The sequence below is a fragment of the Hyla sarda genome, chromosome 4 (genome assembly GCF_029499605.1).
Source record: "Hyla sarda isolate aHylSar1 chromosome 4, aHylSar1.hap1, whole genome shotgun sequence".
Classification (NCBI taxonomy): Eukaryota; Metazoa; Chordata; class Amphibia; order Anura; family Hylidae; genus Hyla; species Hyla sarda.
Genome location: NC_079192.1, coordinates 4,812,921 through 4,827,988, shown reverse-complemented (window position 1 = coordinate 4,827,988; position 15,068 = coordinate 4,812,921). Strand labels below are relative to the sequence as shown.

Sequence of the window (15,068 nt, the reverse complement as noted above, 5' to 3'; positions counted from 1 at the left end):
TCCACTACCTCCCAGGAAGGTAAGCTGCAGCAAAGCAGGTGGTCTCCCTTGGGCACGTTTGGCTCCAGAATTTCCATTTCTGCCACCATGCTGACTGCCAACCATGCTACCACCTCGCTGGCTCAGCTGCTGCCTAATGGGCAATTTGCAACTCTCTTCTTCTGATGATTATGTAGCCTCTTTTGCACCCGGTTCACAAGTGCGATTGGCTTCATCATCATCAACAGTTGTCTGCACGTCACTGATGTCCTCCTCAGGTTCCTCAACAGTGTCTGCTTCAGGACCCTGAATCCTGGCAACACCACCTCCCATGCCACTCTCCTCATCACTACTTGCCCACCTAGTGGAGGAAGCTGCGCATGTAGAGGAGGGAACAGCATAGGACAGAGGCAATGGGAGGACAGAACTGCTCCCGGGCCATGCCAACTGAGGGTTGTGTTTGAGGAACCCACCGACTGTTGACTGGGGGTGTCAGATGTCACTTGTGAGGAAGTGGATAACCGTGTTAACCAATCGATGATGGCAGATGGGTTGCTGGTCGAGACACGACCGCTAGCTGATACCGGGAGCTCAGGCCTCTCTCTGCGACTCCTGCTGTCACTCGCACCTAGTCTGCAGCGACCTCTGCCTGATGAATTTAGGCCTCTGCTACTCCTCTGTACACATCCTGGCACTTTTCTGCCTAAAATAATTAGTGGGTATATGAGGGGGGGGGGACAATACGCTTCACTAAGCTTAAAACAGTATTAGTCTACAACACCAACAGGTGTGTACTCTTGGCTGTCCCTTTGATTTGATTTGCTCATCCCTGGAGGAGTTCATAGATGGGGGGTTGATATTGATGCCTCTAGTCTTGAAAGCTTTCAGTTTGTCAACTTTTCCAATTAGAATTGAATGGTTTTAGCTACTAAGAATGCTCCTGTCTTATTGTTTTTATATTATTGAGAATTTACCAGATCACCCACTTTTGAATTGTTTCCTGTACGGCTTTCCTAATGTCTTTATTCCTCAGACTGTATATAATAGGGTTGACCAAAGGAATAAACACAGTATATAGTAGGGAGAGGATTTTACTCATGGTCAGTGTTTGTCCTTTTGTTGGGACAACATAAACACTGAATATAGTCCCATAGAATATGGAGACCACAATGAGGTGGGAGCTACAGGTGGAGAAGGCTTTCTTCCTACCAGCATTGGATGGGATCCTTAATATTTCTAAAACAATATAAGTATAAGAAACTATAATGATGGTGGATGGTATTAATAGGACTGGAATACTTAGTAAAGTCATCTGCAAGTGAACAACAAAGGTGTCAGAGCAGGAAAGCTCTAGTAAGGGGATCATGTCACAGAAGAAATGGTCAATGATGTTTGGTCCACAAAAAATAAGCTTTGTCATTGTAATTATATAAATCAAAATAATGGAAGATCCCAAAAACCAACAGATGACTGTCAATATCCCACAATATTTACTTGTCATGATAGAAGAGTAACGGAGAGGATTACAGATGGCCACATATCTGTCATAAGACATCACAGAGAGGAGAAGACATTCAGATGTTTCTGAGGCACAGAAGAAATAAAACTGAGCGACACAGTTAATAAATGAAATGGCCCCCCCATTATTCAGTAGGATATGGAGCATATTGGGGGTAATATCTGAGGTCACCAACATGTCATTGATGGACAGTTGTGAGATTAAGAAGTACATTGGGGTGTGGAGGTTCTTGCTGGTGGACACCAGGGTGATGATCAGGAGATTCCCACATATTGTCCCACAGTAAATCATCAGGAGAAAGCAGAACAGTGAAATTCTTAAACCTTGGTTGATTTGAAATCCTAACAGAAAGAACTCAGTGACCGCAGTCAGATTATTACCCTATACATAGAACAAATAACACAAAATTAAACAGAAAATACCAAAACATAAAAAAAAACAATCAAAGAGAGACTATCGAATCCATGCCCTTGACAAAAATATTACAACACATTTTTACATAATATACTTTACTATAATATACATAATATACATCCTAATTACATAATATAATTCTCCTTGTCCTGAAAGGGGAATTCTGTTCCCATAATCACTTTTTAAATTTTAAGGCATGTAACGTTATACACTTTTGTAAATATATATTTTTTTTTACCTTGCCTCCTTTTTATGTTATTGATGCTTCTCTCTCCCCTCTTTACCGCTCATTGTCTAGGTTACAGACCACCCCTTCACTTTTAAAGGGGTAAGCCGCCCCTAGACATCTTATCCCCTATCCAAAGGATAGGGGATAAGATGTCAGATCGCCGGGGTCCAGCTGCTGGGGACCCCCTGGATCTACCATGCAGCACCTACCTGTAGAGGCTTCCTGAACCACTGGAGGTCCTCAGGCTGTCACGCTCCCTCCCATAGACTTGCATTGAGGGGCGGGATGTGACGTCACACGGGGGCAGAGGCGGTGCAAGATCACGGGGTCCCCAGCGGCGGGACTCCCGTGATCAGGCATCTTATCCCCTATCCTTTGGATAGGGGATAAGATGTCTAAGCACCGGAGTACCCCTTTAACCCCTTAAGGACTCAGCCCATTTGGGCCTTAAGGACGCAGATAATTTTATTTTTATGTTTTCTTTTTTTCCCTTCTCGTCTTCAAAAAATCATAACTCTTTTATATTTTCATCCACAGACTAGTATGAGGGCTTGTTTTTTGCACGACCAGTTGTCCGTTGTAATGCTATGACTCACTTTACCATAAAATGTATGGTGCGACCAAAAAAAATACTATTTGTGTGGGGAAATTAAAAAGAAAACAGCAATTTTGCTAATTTTGGAAGTTTTCGTTTTCACGCCGTAAAATTTACGGTAAAAATGACATGTGTTCTTTATTCTTTGGGTCAATACGATAAAAAAAATTGCAAACTTTTCAACCAAGTTAGTATGTTTAAAAAAGTATATTTTGAAGACCTATAACTTTTTCATTTTTCCGTATAAGCGGCGGTATGAGGGCTCATTTTTTGCGCCATGATCTGTACTTTTTATTGATACCATATTTGCTCATATAAAACTTTTAATCCATTTTTTATTAATTTTATTTGGAATAAAATGTTATAAAAAAAGCAGCTATTTTGAACTTTTTATTTTTACTTTCACGCCGTTCACCGTACGGTATCATTAGCATTTTATTTTAATAGTTCAGATATTTACGCATGCGGTGATACCAAATATGTACATAAAATATGTTTTTAACACTTTTTGGGGGTGAAATAGGGAAAATTGGACAATTTACGTTTTTATTGGGGGAGTTGATTTTTCACTTTATCTTTACTTTATTTTTTTTTACTTTTTTTACTTTTATTTTTACACTTTAATAGTCCCCATAGGGGACTATTTATAGCAATCTTTCTATTGCTAATCCTGTTCAGTGCTATGTATAGAACATAGCACTGATCAGGGTTATCGGTCATCTTCTGCTCTGGTCTGCGGGAAGGCAGATCAGAGCAGAGGACACCGGGAAGGCAGCGGAGGCAGGTGAGGGGACCTCCGGCTGCCGTGCTGGATGATCGGATCGCCGCGGCAGCGCTGCGGGTGATCCAATCATCCATTTTAACCCCTTCAGGACCAAGCCCATTTTGGCCTTAAGGACCAGAGCGTTTTTTGCACATCTGACCACTGTCACTTTAAACATTAATAACTCTGGAATGCTTTTAGTTATCATTCTGATTCTGAGATTGTTTTTTCGTGACATATTCTACTTTAACATGGTGGTAAATTTTTGTGGTAACTTGCATCCTTTCCTTGTGAAAAATCCTAAAATTTGATGAAAAATTTGAAAATTTTGCATTTTTCTAACTTTGAAGCTCTCTGCTTGTAAGGAAAATGTATATTACAAATAAAAAAATTTTTTATTCACATAAACAATATGTCTACTTTATGTCTGCATCATAAAAAAGACGAGTTTTTACTTTTGGAAGACACCAGAGGGCTTCAAATTCAGCAGCAATTTTCCAATTTTTCACAAAATTTTCAAACTCACTATTTTTCAGGGACCAGTTCAGGTTTGAAGTGGATTTGAAGGGTCTTCTTATTAGAAATACCCCACAAAAGACCCCATTATAAAAACTGCACCCCCCAAAGTATTCAAAATGACATTCAGTCATCATTTTAACCCTTTAGGTGTTTCACAGGAATAGAAGCAAAGTGAAGGAGAAAATTCACAATCTTCATTTTTTACACTCGCATGTTCTTGTAGACCCAATTTTTAAATTTTTTACAAGGGGTAAAAGGAGAAAATGTATACTTATATTTGTAGCCCAATTTCTCTCGAGTAAGCACACACCTCATATGTCTATGTAAAGTGTTCGGCGGGCGCAGTAGAGGGCTCAGAAGGGAAAGAACGATAAGGGGATTTTGGAGAGTACGTTTTTCTGAAATGGTTTTTGGGGGCATGTTGCATTTAGGAAGCCCTTATGGTGCCAGAACAGCAAAAAACCCTCACATGGCATACCATTTTGGAAACTAGACCCCTTGAGGTACGTAACAAGGAATAAAGTGAGCCTTAATACCCCACAGGTGTTTCACGACTTTTGCATATGTAAAAAAAAAATATTTTTTTTCACTAAAATGTGTGTTTCCCCCAAATTTCACATTTTTCCAAGGGTTAATAGCAGGAAATACCCCCCAATATTTGTAACCCCTTCTCTTCTGAGTATGGAGGTACCCCATAAGTTGACCTGAAGTGCACTATGGGTGAACTACAATGCTCAGAAGAGAAGGAGTCATATTTGGCTTTTTGAGAGCAAATTTTGCTCGGGGGGGCATGTCGCATTTAGGAAGCCCCTATGGTGCCAGGACAGCAAAAAATACCCACATGGCATACCATTTTGGAAACTAGACCCCTTGAGGAATGTAATAAGGAATAAAGTGAGCCTTATTACCCCACAGGTGTTTCATGACTTTTGCATATGTAAAAAAAAAAAAATTTCCACTAAAATGTGTGTTTCCCCCCTAATTTCACCTTTTTGCAAGGGTTAATAGCAGAAAATACCCCCCAAAATTTGTAACCCCATCTCTTCTGAGTATGGAGGTACCCCATAAGTTGACCTGAAGTGCACTATGGGCGAACTACAATGCTCAGAAGAGAAGGAGTCATATTTGGCTTTTTGAGAGCAAATTTTGCTCGGGGAGCATGTCGCATTTAGGGAGCCCCTATGGTGCCAGAACAGCAAAGAAAAACACACATGGCATACCATTTTGGAAACTAGACCCCTTGAGGAACGTAACAAGGGGTACAGTGAGCATTTGCCCCCCACTGGTGTCTGACAGATCTTTGGAACAGTGGGCTGTACAAGTTTTCATTTTCACAGACCACTGTTCCAAAGATCCGTCAGACACCTGTGGGGGGTAAATTCTCACTGCACCCCTTATTACATTCCGTGAGGGGTGTCGTTTCCGAAATGGGGTCACATGTGGGGTTTTGTTTTTTTTGCGTTTGTCAAAACCGCTGTAACAATCAGCCACCCCTGTGCAAATCACCTCAAATGTACATTGCGCACTCTCCCTTCTGGGCCTTGTTGTGCGCCCCCAGAGCACTTTGCGCTCACATATGGGGTATCTCTGTAGTCGGGAGAAATTGCGTTACAAATTTTGGGGGGCTTTTTTTCCTTTTACCTCTTGTGAAAATGTAAAGTATAGGGCAACATCAGCATGTTAGTGTAAAAAATAAACATTCTGGTGTAGACCCCAACATTTCCTTTTCATGAAGGGTTAAAGAAGAAAAAGCCCCCCAAACCTTGTAACGCAATTTCTCCCGAGTACGGCGATACCCCATATGTCGCCCTAAACTGTTGCCCTGAAATACGACAGGGCTCCAAAGTGAGAGCGCCATGTGCATTTGAGGCCTAAATTAGGGATTTGCATAGGGGTGGACATAGGGGTATTCTACGCCAGTGATTCCCAAACAGGGTGCCTCCAGCTGTTGCAAAACTCCCAGCATGCCTGGACAGTCAACGGCTGTCCGGCAATACTGGGAGTTGTTGTTTTTCAACAGCTGGAGGCTCTGCTTTGGAAACAGTGGCGTACCGGACGTTCTTATTGGGGGAGGGGGGCTGTGTAAGGGTATGTGTATATGTAGTGTTTTTAACTTTTTATTTTATTTTGTGTTAGTGTAGTGTAGTGTTTTTAGGGTACAGTCACATAGGCAGGGGATTACAGCGAGTTTCCCAGCGCAAAATTTGCTGCATCTCAAGATGCGAGAAACCCACTGAAAAAGCCTCGCCCATGTGAATGTACCCTGTACATTCACGGGGGTGGCGGGGCGGGGGGGGGGGGGGGGTGGGGGGGCTTGCATCAGCTGTTGCAAAACCACAACTCCCAGCATGCATGGTCTGTTAGTGCATGCTGGGAGTCATAGTTTTGCAACAGCTGGAGGCACACAGGTTAGGAAACACTGAGTTAGAAACAATGTTTCCCAACCAGTGTGTCTCCAGCTGTTGCAAAACTACAACTCCCAGCATGCCCAGACAGCTGAAGGGCATGCTGGGAGTTGTAGTTCGGCAACATCTGAAGGGCCAGATGTTGCTTAACTAAAACTCCCAGCATGCCTGGACAGTCAGTGCATGCTGGGAGTTGTAGTTTTGCAACAGCTGGAAGAGCACAGATTGGAGACCATTATACAATGGTCTCCAAACTGGGGCCCTCCAGATGTTGCAAAACTACAACTCCCAGCATGCCCAGACAGCTGAAGGGCCTGCTGGGAGTTGTAGTTCGGCAACATCTGAAGGGCCAGATGTTGCTGAACTAAAACTCCCAGCATGCCTGGACAGTCAGTGCATACTGGGAGTTGTAGTTTTGCAACAGCTGGAAGAGCACAGATTGGAGACCATTATACAATGGTCTCCAAACTGGGGCCCTCCAGATGTTGCAAAACTACAACTCCCAGCATGCATGGTCTTTTAGTGCATGCTGGGAGTTATAGTTTTGCAACAACTGGAGGCACACAGGTTAGGAAACACTGAGTTAGAAACAATGTTTCCCAACCAGTGTGTCTCCAGCTGTTGCAAAACTACAACTCCCAGCATGCCCAGACAGCTGAAGGGCATGCTGGAAGTTGTAGTTCGGCAACATCTGAAGGGCCAGATGTTGCTTAACTAAAACTCCCAGCATGCCTGGACAGTCAGTGCATGCTGGGAGTTGTAGTTTTGCAACAGCTGGAAGAGCACAGATTGGAGACCATTATACAATGGTCTCCAAATTGGGGCCCTCCAGATGTTGCAAAACTACAACTCCCAGCATGCCCAGACAGCCAAAGGCTGTCTAGGCATGCTGGGAGTTGTAGTTTTCAGACTCCTAGAAGCAGCAGTGAAGATCTTCACTGCTGCCTCTGAGGACCACATACTTACCCGTCGCTGCTCGTCCACGTGGCCGGTCCCGCGCTGCTCCTCGGTCCCGCCGCTGGATCAGGTAAGTCCGCCGGTCCCCACGTGTTCCCCCCGAATGCCGCAGGTCCCCGCGAGCCCCTGCAGCCTTCGTCCCCCGTTCTGCCCGACTTCCAGGGGCGGGCAGTGCGGGGGATCTGAACTTTCACCCCAGATCACTGTGATTGGTCCACAGGGACCAATCACAGTGATCGCTGACCAGGACCATCAATGGATGGTCCTGGGGGTGAAGCAGAAGTTGTCCCCTGCTGGAAACAGCGGGACTTCTGCCAGTTAACCCGTGCGATGCTGCGCATCGCCGGGTTAACTGCATGTCATTTATAAACGCCGGGATGCGCGAACGCACTGCACAACCCGGCGTTTATATATGACATTCTGCGGGAAGGGGTTAAAGACCGCGATGCTGCAGATGCCGTGATCTGTATTGATCACAGCATCTGAGGGGTTAATGGCAGACATCCGCGGGATCGCGGGTGTCCGCCATTACGGGCGGGTCCCTGCCTGCGATCAGCAGCCGGGACCTGCCGCGCATGATCCGGGTATCGCTGAAATGCTCGCGGTTATGCTCAGGGGGTGAATGTACGTCCTGTTGCGTTAAGTACCAACTCACCAGAACGTACATTTACGTCCTGCGTCGTTAAGGGGTTAATGTATGTGGTGCCAGCGCTGAAAAGACCTGATCAAAGTCCATCCATAATGTAGAAAACCAAACAAGAGCACAGCACTCCAAATGAAGGTAATTTATTTTCTCATGTAGACATTACAACGTTTCAGCTCCTCCTGGAGTCACTTTAAAGCATGCTTGAAAATGGCTCCAGGAGGAGAAGAAACGTTGTAATGCCTACATGAGAAAATAAGTCACCTTTATTTGGAGTGCTTTGCTCTTGTTTGGTTTTCTACTTTTTAAAATAAATACATTTCAAAAATCTCAAGTCCGTTTAGGTTTTCTTAGGAGATTCCTACAGGCCATACGAGATCTTCCCCATCGGAAGACCCCCGGTTTAGATTGGATGATAGGAGATTGGTATAGGATGAATGAGGAGCGACTGGCCCCTATACTACTTAAATTGTTTCATTCGATATCTGCTGCCAATGCCCTTCCAGACTCTATGAGGGAGGGGTTGACTGTGGTGCTCCCTAAGCCTGGAAAGGACCCACTGTTACCTGATTCTTATTTCCCTCTTGAATATTGATATCAAGATCTTGGCTAGAGTGCTGGCTTCTCACTTATATGGGGTGATTAACGCTATCATTCTTCCTGACCAAACTGGGTTTATGCGAGGCAGGGCCACTGACGTAAATGTGAAGCGTTTGCAACTTAACATCGTATCGGTGGGGGAGGGCTTTCCTACTGGTGTGGTTGTTAGTCTGGACATTTATAAAGCCTTTGACTCAGTGTTGTGGCCTTATCTATGGGAGGTCCTAGGAACACTTGGGTTTGGTCCCCGATTTGTTGCTTGGGTTCGCTTGCTGTATGGGCCCATATCCGCACTAACTTGGATGTTTCTGCTCCTTTTCTGCTGGGTTGTGGTATGAGACAGGGATGTCTGCTATCTCCCTTCCTTTTTGCGCTGGCGATAGAGCCTTTGGGGGCAGCCATACACAGGGGCCCTGCTATATGTGGTATTCCCAGGGGGTCAATTGTAGAGAAGGTTTCCCTGTATGCAGATGATACCTTGGTTTATTTAGTGGATACTGGGGGTTCGCTCCTGTCCCTTATTGATCTACTTGAACAGTATAGTTTTATTTCGGGCTTGCAGATCAACTGGACTAAGTCATCCCTAATGGCCCTTTCATCTGGAGTCCCCCTCCCCGCCACTCTTCCGGCAGAGGTGCTGGTGGTTCCCCGTTTTAGATATTTAGGGGTGGAGGTAACTGGGTCCCTGATAGACCCCAGAATTTGGAGCCGCTTTTACACTACACTGTGGAGCTACTGAATGCCTGGTCCTCCCTTTCTCTCTCCCTAGCTGGTCAGATAAATATTTTAAAATGATTTATCTCCCTAAGTTGATTTATATATTTCGCCTAGCTACCATGATTCCCCCTAGGAAATATTTTAATACACTGTATGGTGCTCTGGGATCCTTCTACTGGCAGGCAAAACCTCCCAGACTTGGTGGGGCTCTTCTCCAAGCTCCTAAGCGGCATGGCGGCTTAGCTGCCCTTGATGTCTATAACTATTTTCTTGCCTCCCAATTGGTTTATGCAGCGTGGTGGATTGACCTGGATCTGTCAATCTCGTCGACGGCCTTGGCTGGAGCGATTACGGTTTCCTATGAAGCTCTTACTAACACACTCTACAGGTATCACTTTTGCTCTTCTTTTCCTATTCCCCTTCAGACTATAGCTAATGTGTGGTCCGTGGTGTTGAGTAAATTTCCACAGCCCCTGGTATCTCCTAGAGCACCCTTGAAGGGGAACATGCATCTACCTCACCTGTATGGGTTGCAGGAGGCCTGTTTAGGGTCCTCATGGTGTCAAATTGCCGGGACACAGGAAACACACACTAGGACTTCAGTATTCAATTTAATTGGACCTGAAGAAGGCCCTGGAATGCGCCGAAACACGTTGTCCGTCCTGTAACCACTCTTACCAAATAAAGTCCTGTGTTACCCATGGCAGCTTCAAGCCTTGTTATTCTACACCACTTGCAGTAGCGCTGGAACATACCAAAACCCTAATTTTTCCTTTTCCTTTTTAACCACTGTGCCGTATCTATTAGCCCACAGACCTTAAAGGAAGTGGTGCTAGGGTTGTTCTAGCTGCAAACTGCACAAAGTGGGGCCTCCACCCGACACCGACACAAGGTACTACACCTTGGGTGTGGTGGTGGTTTCCTATCTCCTTATATCTCTCCGCATTTTACTTTGATATTGCACCAGAAAGCGCCCCTTGTGTTTTGTTTTTTTAAATATCTGCAATGGTGTCAAATTTGTGATCCACTTGTTCGGGGAGGACCAGGTTTTCCTATCCTTTTCGGACATGAAGGAAAGTTAAAGCATCTCTGGAAATGCCTTTCATACATATCTTCAGCTTAGGCATGCGGTTCAGGCGCAATTTGCCTCCCTGACTTCAGAAGATAGTGGAGCTTCTCCTTGGCACCATGGACCTCTCTATACCCCTAACTCAGGCCTCTGCTCTTCTCCAGACATTAGGGCCTAGCCCGTTCTCCCAAGCATTTCACAAATGGGTGGCCTATATTCCGGATCTGTCTAAGGATCAGTGGAAGGAGGTTTAAGGGGCTTATTATTCCACAGTGATCAGTAGTAGGGATATGCTGATCCAATCTAGGTATGTTTTGAGGTTGTACTATACCCCTGTGAAACTGAAGCGCATTGGTGTTTCTCCTCCTGATTTGTGTTTCCGTTGTTCTTGTGAAGTTGGTACCTTTTTGCATGCTGTTTGGGAGTGTCCTGTCATTTCTGTCTTCTGGAGGGAGGTGATGGTTTTTCTGGCTGATTATCTGGATTTCCCTTTCCTACTCACTCACCCGGTTTGCCTGCTGGGAGTCATTAATGAGGCGGTTTCTAGCTCACATAGACGCCTATTGATTCGCTTTCTGCTGTTCTGTGCCCGCAAAGTGGTACTAATGACATGGAAGAATACTTCCCCTCTCCTGCTGTTTCGTTGGTTGACTATGGTCAACAAGTATGTCTCATTATATCAGGATCTTTATGTGAGTCGTAACTGCCCTAGGAAATTAAACAAGGTATGGACCCCCTGGCTTCTGCTGGATGTGTCAGCGGACTCCCAAGTTAGACTATCTCAGTAGGTTTTCTTATTGTACTGTGGTTCTACGTAGGGGGGGCTTAAGGTTACCGGGAAGCATGTTTGCGTGTGAGTGACTGTGTCTGTCCGTGTAGGGCTACCTCCGGTTGGGTCTCAGATGCACCCTCCTGTTTTGTTGAAGCTAAATTACTTCATATTATGCTTCTAGGCTGTGTGCTGAAATTGGTCTCTGGGACCTACGAAGTTTGTTGTTTATGTTTAATTTTGTTAGACCACTAGTAGTGTTTGTTAATTAAATTGCAAAAATGTAAATAAATACAAAAAAAAAAGTAAATTTTTAGTTCAGTTTCCTTCATTGACCTTAACCTCTTCAGGACACATGTCGTACCGGTACGTCATGGGACCCTGGTACTTAAGAACCCATGACGTACATGTACGGGCGTGGGAATTTCGGTCCCTGCAGCGCAGCGGGCAGGGATGGGACCGGGGTGACTGCTGATATCGATCAGCAGGCACCCCGTGCAAATGCCCAGGGGGGGGGGGGGGGGTCATCAGACCCCCCCATGTCGGAGATTGGCACAAATCGCAAGTGAATTCACACTTGCGATTTGCGCGATTCCGGGTCATTACGGGTCTATGGTGACCCGGTGACCCAGAATATAAGGGGGATCGCGGTTGTCCAAGGCACCCACTGAAGGGATAGGAGCAAGGTGGCAGGGGTGCCACCCCTTCTATCCCTGCTATTTGTCGTATAGACGCGACGACCAATAGCAGATCGGGGGCGGGGGGGTTTACTTTAGTTTTCCCCGTTCTGCCCACCCACAAGGCGGGGCCGGACGAAGAAACCGCCAGGTACCGGCGCCGAAGGTCACTTACAGATCTGCGGAGGCTGCGGGCGACGGTGATCGGCAAGGCGATGTCGTGCAGCTGGATCCTACGGAAGCCAGTGAGTTGCCTAGCAACATCTGGAGGGCTACAGTCTGAGACCACTATACAGTGGTCTCTAAACTATAGCCCTCCACATGTTGCAAAACTACAACTACCAGCATTCCCAGACAGCTGTTTGGGCATGCTGGGAGTTGTAGTTTTGCAACAGATGGAGGTCTACAATTTATAGACCACTGCATAGTGATCTACAAACTGTAGCCCTCTAGATCTTGCAAAACTACAAATCCTAGCATGCCCACATAGCAGTTTGCTCTCTGTGCATGCTGGGATTTGTAGTTTTGCAACATCTGGAGGTCCACAGTTTGGAGATCACTGTGTAGTCTAAATTGTAGACCTCCAGATGTTGCAAAACTGCCAAGCCCAGCATGCACAGACAGCAAACACCTGTCTAGGCATGCTGGAAATTGTAGTTGCATACCTCCAGCTGTTGCATAATTACATCTTCCAGCATACCCTTTGGTGATCAGTACATGCTGGGAGTTGTAGTTTTGCAACAGCTGGAGACACATTGGTTGGAAAATACTGAGTTACGTAACAGAACCTAACTGAACCAGTGTGCCTCCAGCTGTTGCAAAAGTACAACTCCCAGCATGCACGGTCTGTCAGTGCATGCTGAAAGTTGTAATTTTGAAACAGCTGGAGGTTTGCCTCCCCCCATGTGAATGTAGAGGGTACAAGGTATATTCACACGGGCAGGTTTACAGTAAGTTTCCTGCGTGAAGTTTGAGCTGCGGCAAATTTTTCGCCGCAGCGCAAACTCCTAGCGGGAAACTCACCGTAACCCTGCCAGTGCGAATGTACCCTAAAAACACTACACTAACACATAATAAAGGGTAAAACACTACATATGCACGCCCTTACCCTGTCCACCAATAAAAATGAAAAACGTATTGTACGGCATGGTTTCCAAAACGGAGCCTCCAGCTGTTTCAAAACAACAACTCCCAGAATTTCCGGACAGCCACTGATTGTCCAGGCATGCTGGGAGTTTAGCAACAGCTAGAAGCACCCTGTTTGGGAATCACTGGCATAGAATACCCCTATGTCCACCCTTATGCAATCCCTAATTTAGTCCTCAAATGCGCATGGCTCTCTCTTACTTCAGAGCCCTGTCGTATTTCAAGAAAACAGTTTAGGGCCACATATGGGGTATCTCCGTACTCAGGAGAAATTGCACTACACATTTTGGGGGGCTTTTTCTCCTTTTACCCCTTATGAAGAGGAAAAGTTGGGGGCTACACCAGCCTGTTAGTGTAAAAAAAAAAAAAAAAATGTTTACACTAACATGCTGGTGTTGCCCCATACTTTTTGTTTTCACAAGCGGTAAAAGGAAAAAAAGACCCCCAAAATTTGTAATACAATTTCTCCTGAATACGGAAATACCCCATATGTGGACGTAAAATGCTCTGCGGATGCACAACAAGGCTCAGGAGTGAGAGTGCACTATGTACATTTGAGGCATAAATTGGTGATTTGCACAGGGGTGGCTGATTTTACAGCGGTTCTGACATAAATGCAAAAAAATAAATACCCACATGTGACCACATTTTGGAAACTACACCCCTCATGGAACGTAACAAGGGGTATAGTGAGCCTTGCGAAGAAGTAGAGAAAAAAGGACCAACAATTTCAAGGCGCTGCTAGCTCAAAACACCGGAGGCACGAGTTATGGATGAATGATCCTTGCAGGGATTATATTTATTAAAAATAACAAAAGTACATATGACGCGTTTCGAGGGTAACCCCCTCTTCCTCAGATCTGAGGAAGAGGGGGTTACCCTCGAAACGCGTCATCTGTACTTTTGTTATTTTTAATAAATATGATCCCTGCAAGGATCTTTCATCCATAACTCGTGCCTCTGGTGTTTTGAGCTAGCAGCGCCTGGAAATCGTTGGTCCTTTTTTCTCTACCTCTTCGTATGCTTCAACAGGACAGGTTTTACCTGACCCCTGCGGACGCTCCGGCTGAGCAGCCTGCTCCACCAGTATACCTCTTTTTGAGGTAATATGCACAATTTCTTCTTCTCCAAGGTGAGCAGCCACTTAAAAGGGGCTATACTATTCCACACCTACTCTAAGGGTAATACACGAGGCGCCGTTTGCGGTCTTCCTTTCTGTCTCTACTACCACAAGTATAGTGAGCCTTAACACCCCACAAGTGTTTGATGAATTTTGAATTTTTCATTTTCACAAGGCCCTCAAAATTTGTAACTCCATTTCTTCTGAGTAAGAACATACCCCATATGTGGATGTAAAGTGCTCTGCTGGTGAACTACAATGCTCAGAAGAGAAGGAGCGCCATTGGGATTTTGAAGAGAAAATTTGTCCGGAATTGAAGGCCATGTGTGTTTACAAAGCCCCCATAGTGCCAGAACAATGGACCACCCCCCACATGTCACCCCATTTTGGAAACTACACCCCTCACGTAATGTAATAAGGGGTGCAGTGAGCATTTACCCCCCACAGGTGTCTAACAGATTTTTGGAACAGTGATCCGTGAAAATGAAAAAAAAATATTTTTCATTTGCACAGCCCACTGTTCCAAAGATCTGTCAAACGCCAATGGGGTGTAAATACTCACTGCACCCCTTATTAAATTCTGTGAGGGGGGTAGTTTCCAAAATGGGGTCACATGTGGGGGGGGTGCACATGGCCCCCTATTTCCAATCCAAACAAATTATCTTTTAAAAAGCTCAATGGTGCTCCTCTTCTGAGCATTGTAGTTCGCCAGCAGAGCACTTGACGTCCACACATGGGGTATTTCCATACTCAGAAGAAATGGGGTTACAAATTTTGGGGGACATTTTGTCCAATTATCACTTGCAAAAAATTTTTATTTGAGGAAAAAGTAGCATTTTAGTGAAAAAAATAATCATTTACACATCCAAATTTAAGGAAAAGTCGTCAAGCACCTGTGGGGTGTTAAGGCTCACTGGACCCCTTGTTAAGTGCCTTGAGGGGTGTAG

At 45.2% G+C, this 15,068-nt stretch overlaps 1 protein-coding gene across 1 annotated transcript in view; it reads right to left on the bottom strand.

The window, feature by feature from the left end:
* Nucleotides 1-949: 949 nt before the first annotated feature.
* The window catches only part of LOC130367142 (olfactory receptor 10A7-like), a 32,922-nt gene continuing 18,803 nt past the window's right edge, over nt 950-15,068 (bottom strand). The window contains exon 3 of the mRNA XM_056569545.1: nt 950-1,879. Within this exon, the coding sequence (XP_056425520.1) occupies nt 950-1,879 (930 nt within the window). The remainder of the gene's footprint in view (nt 1,880-15,068) is intronic.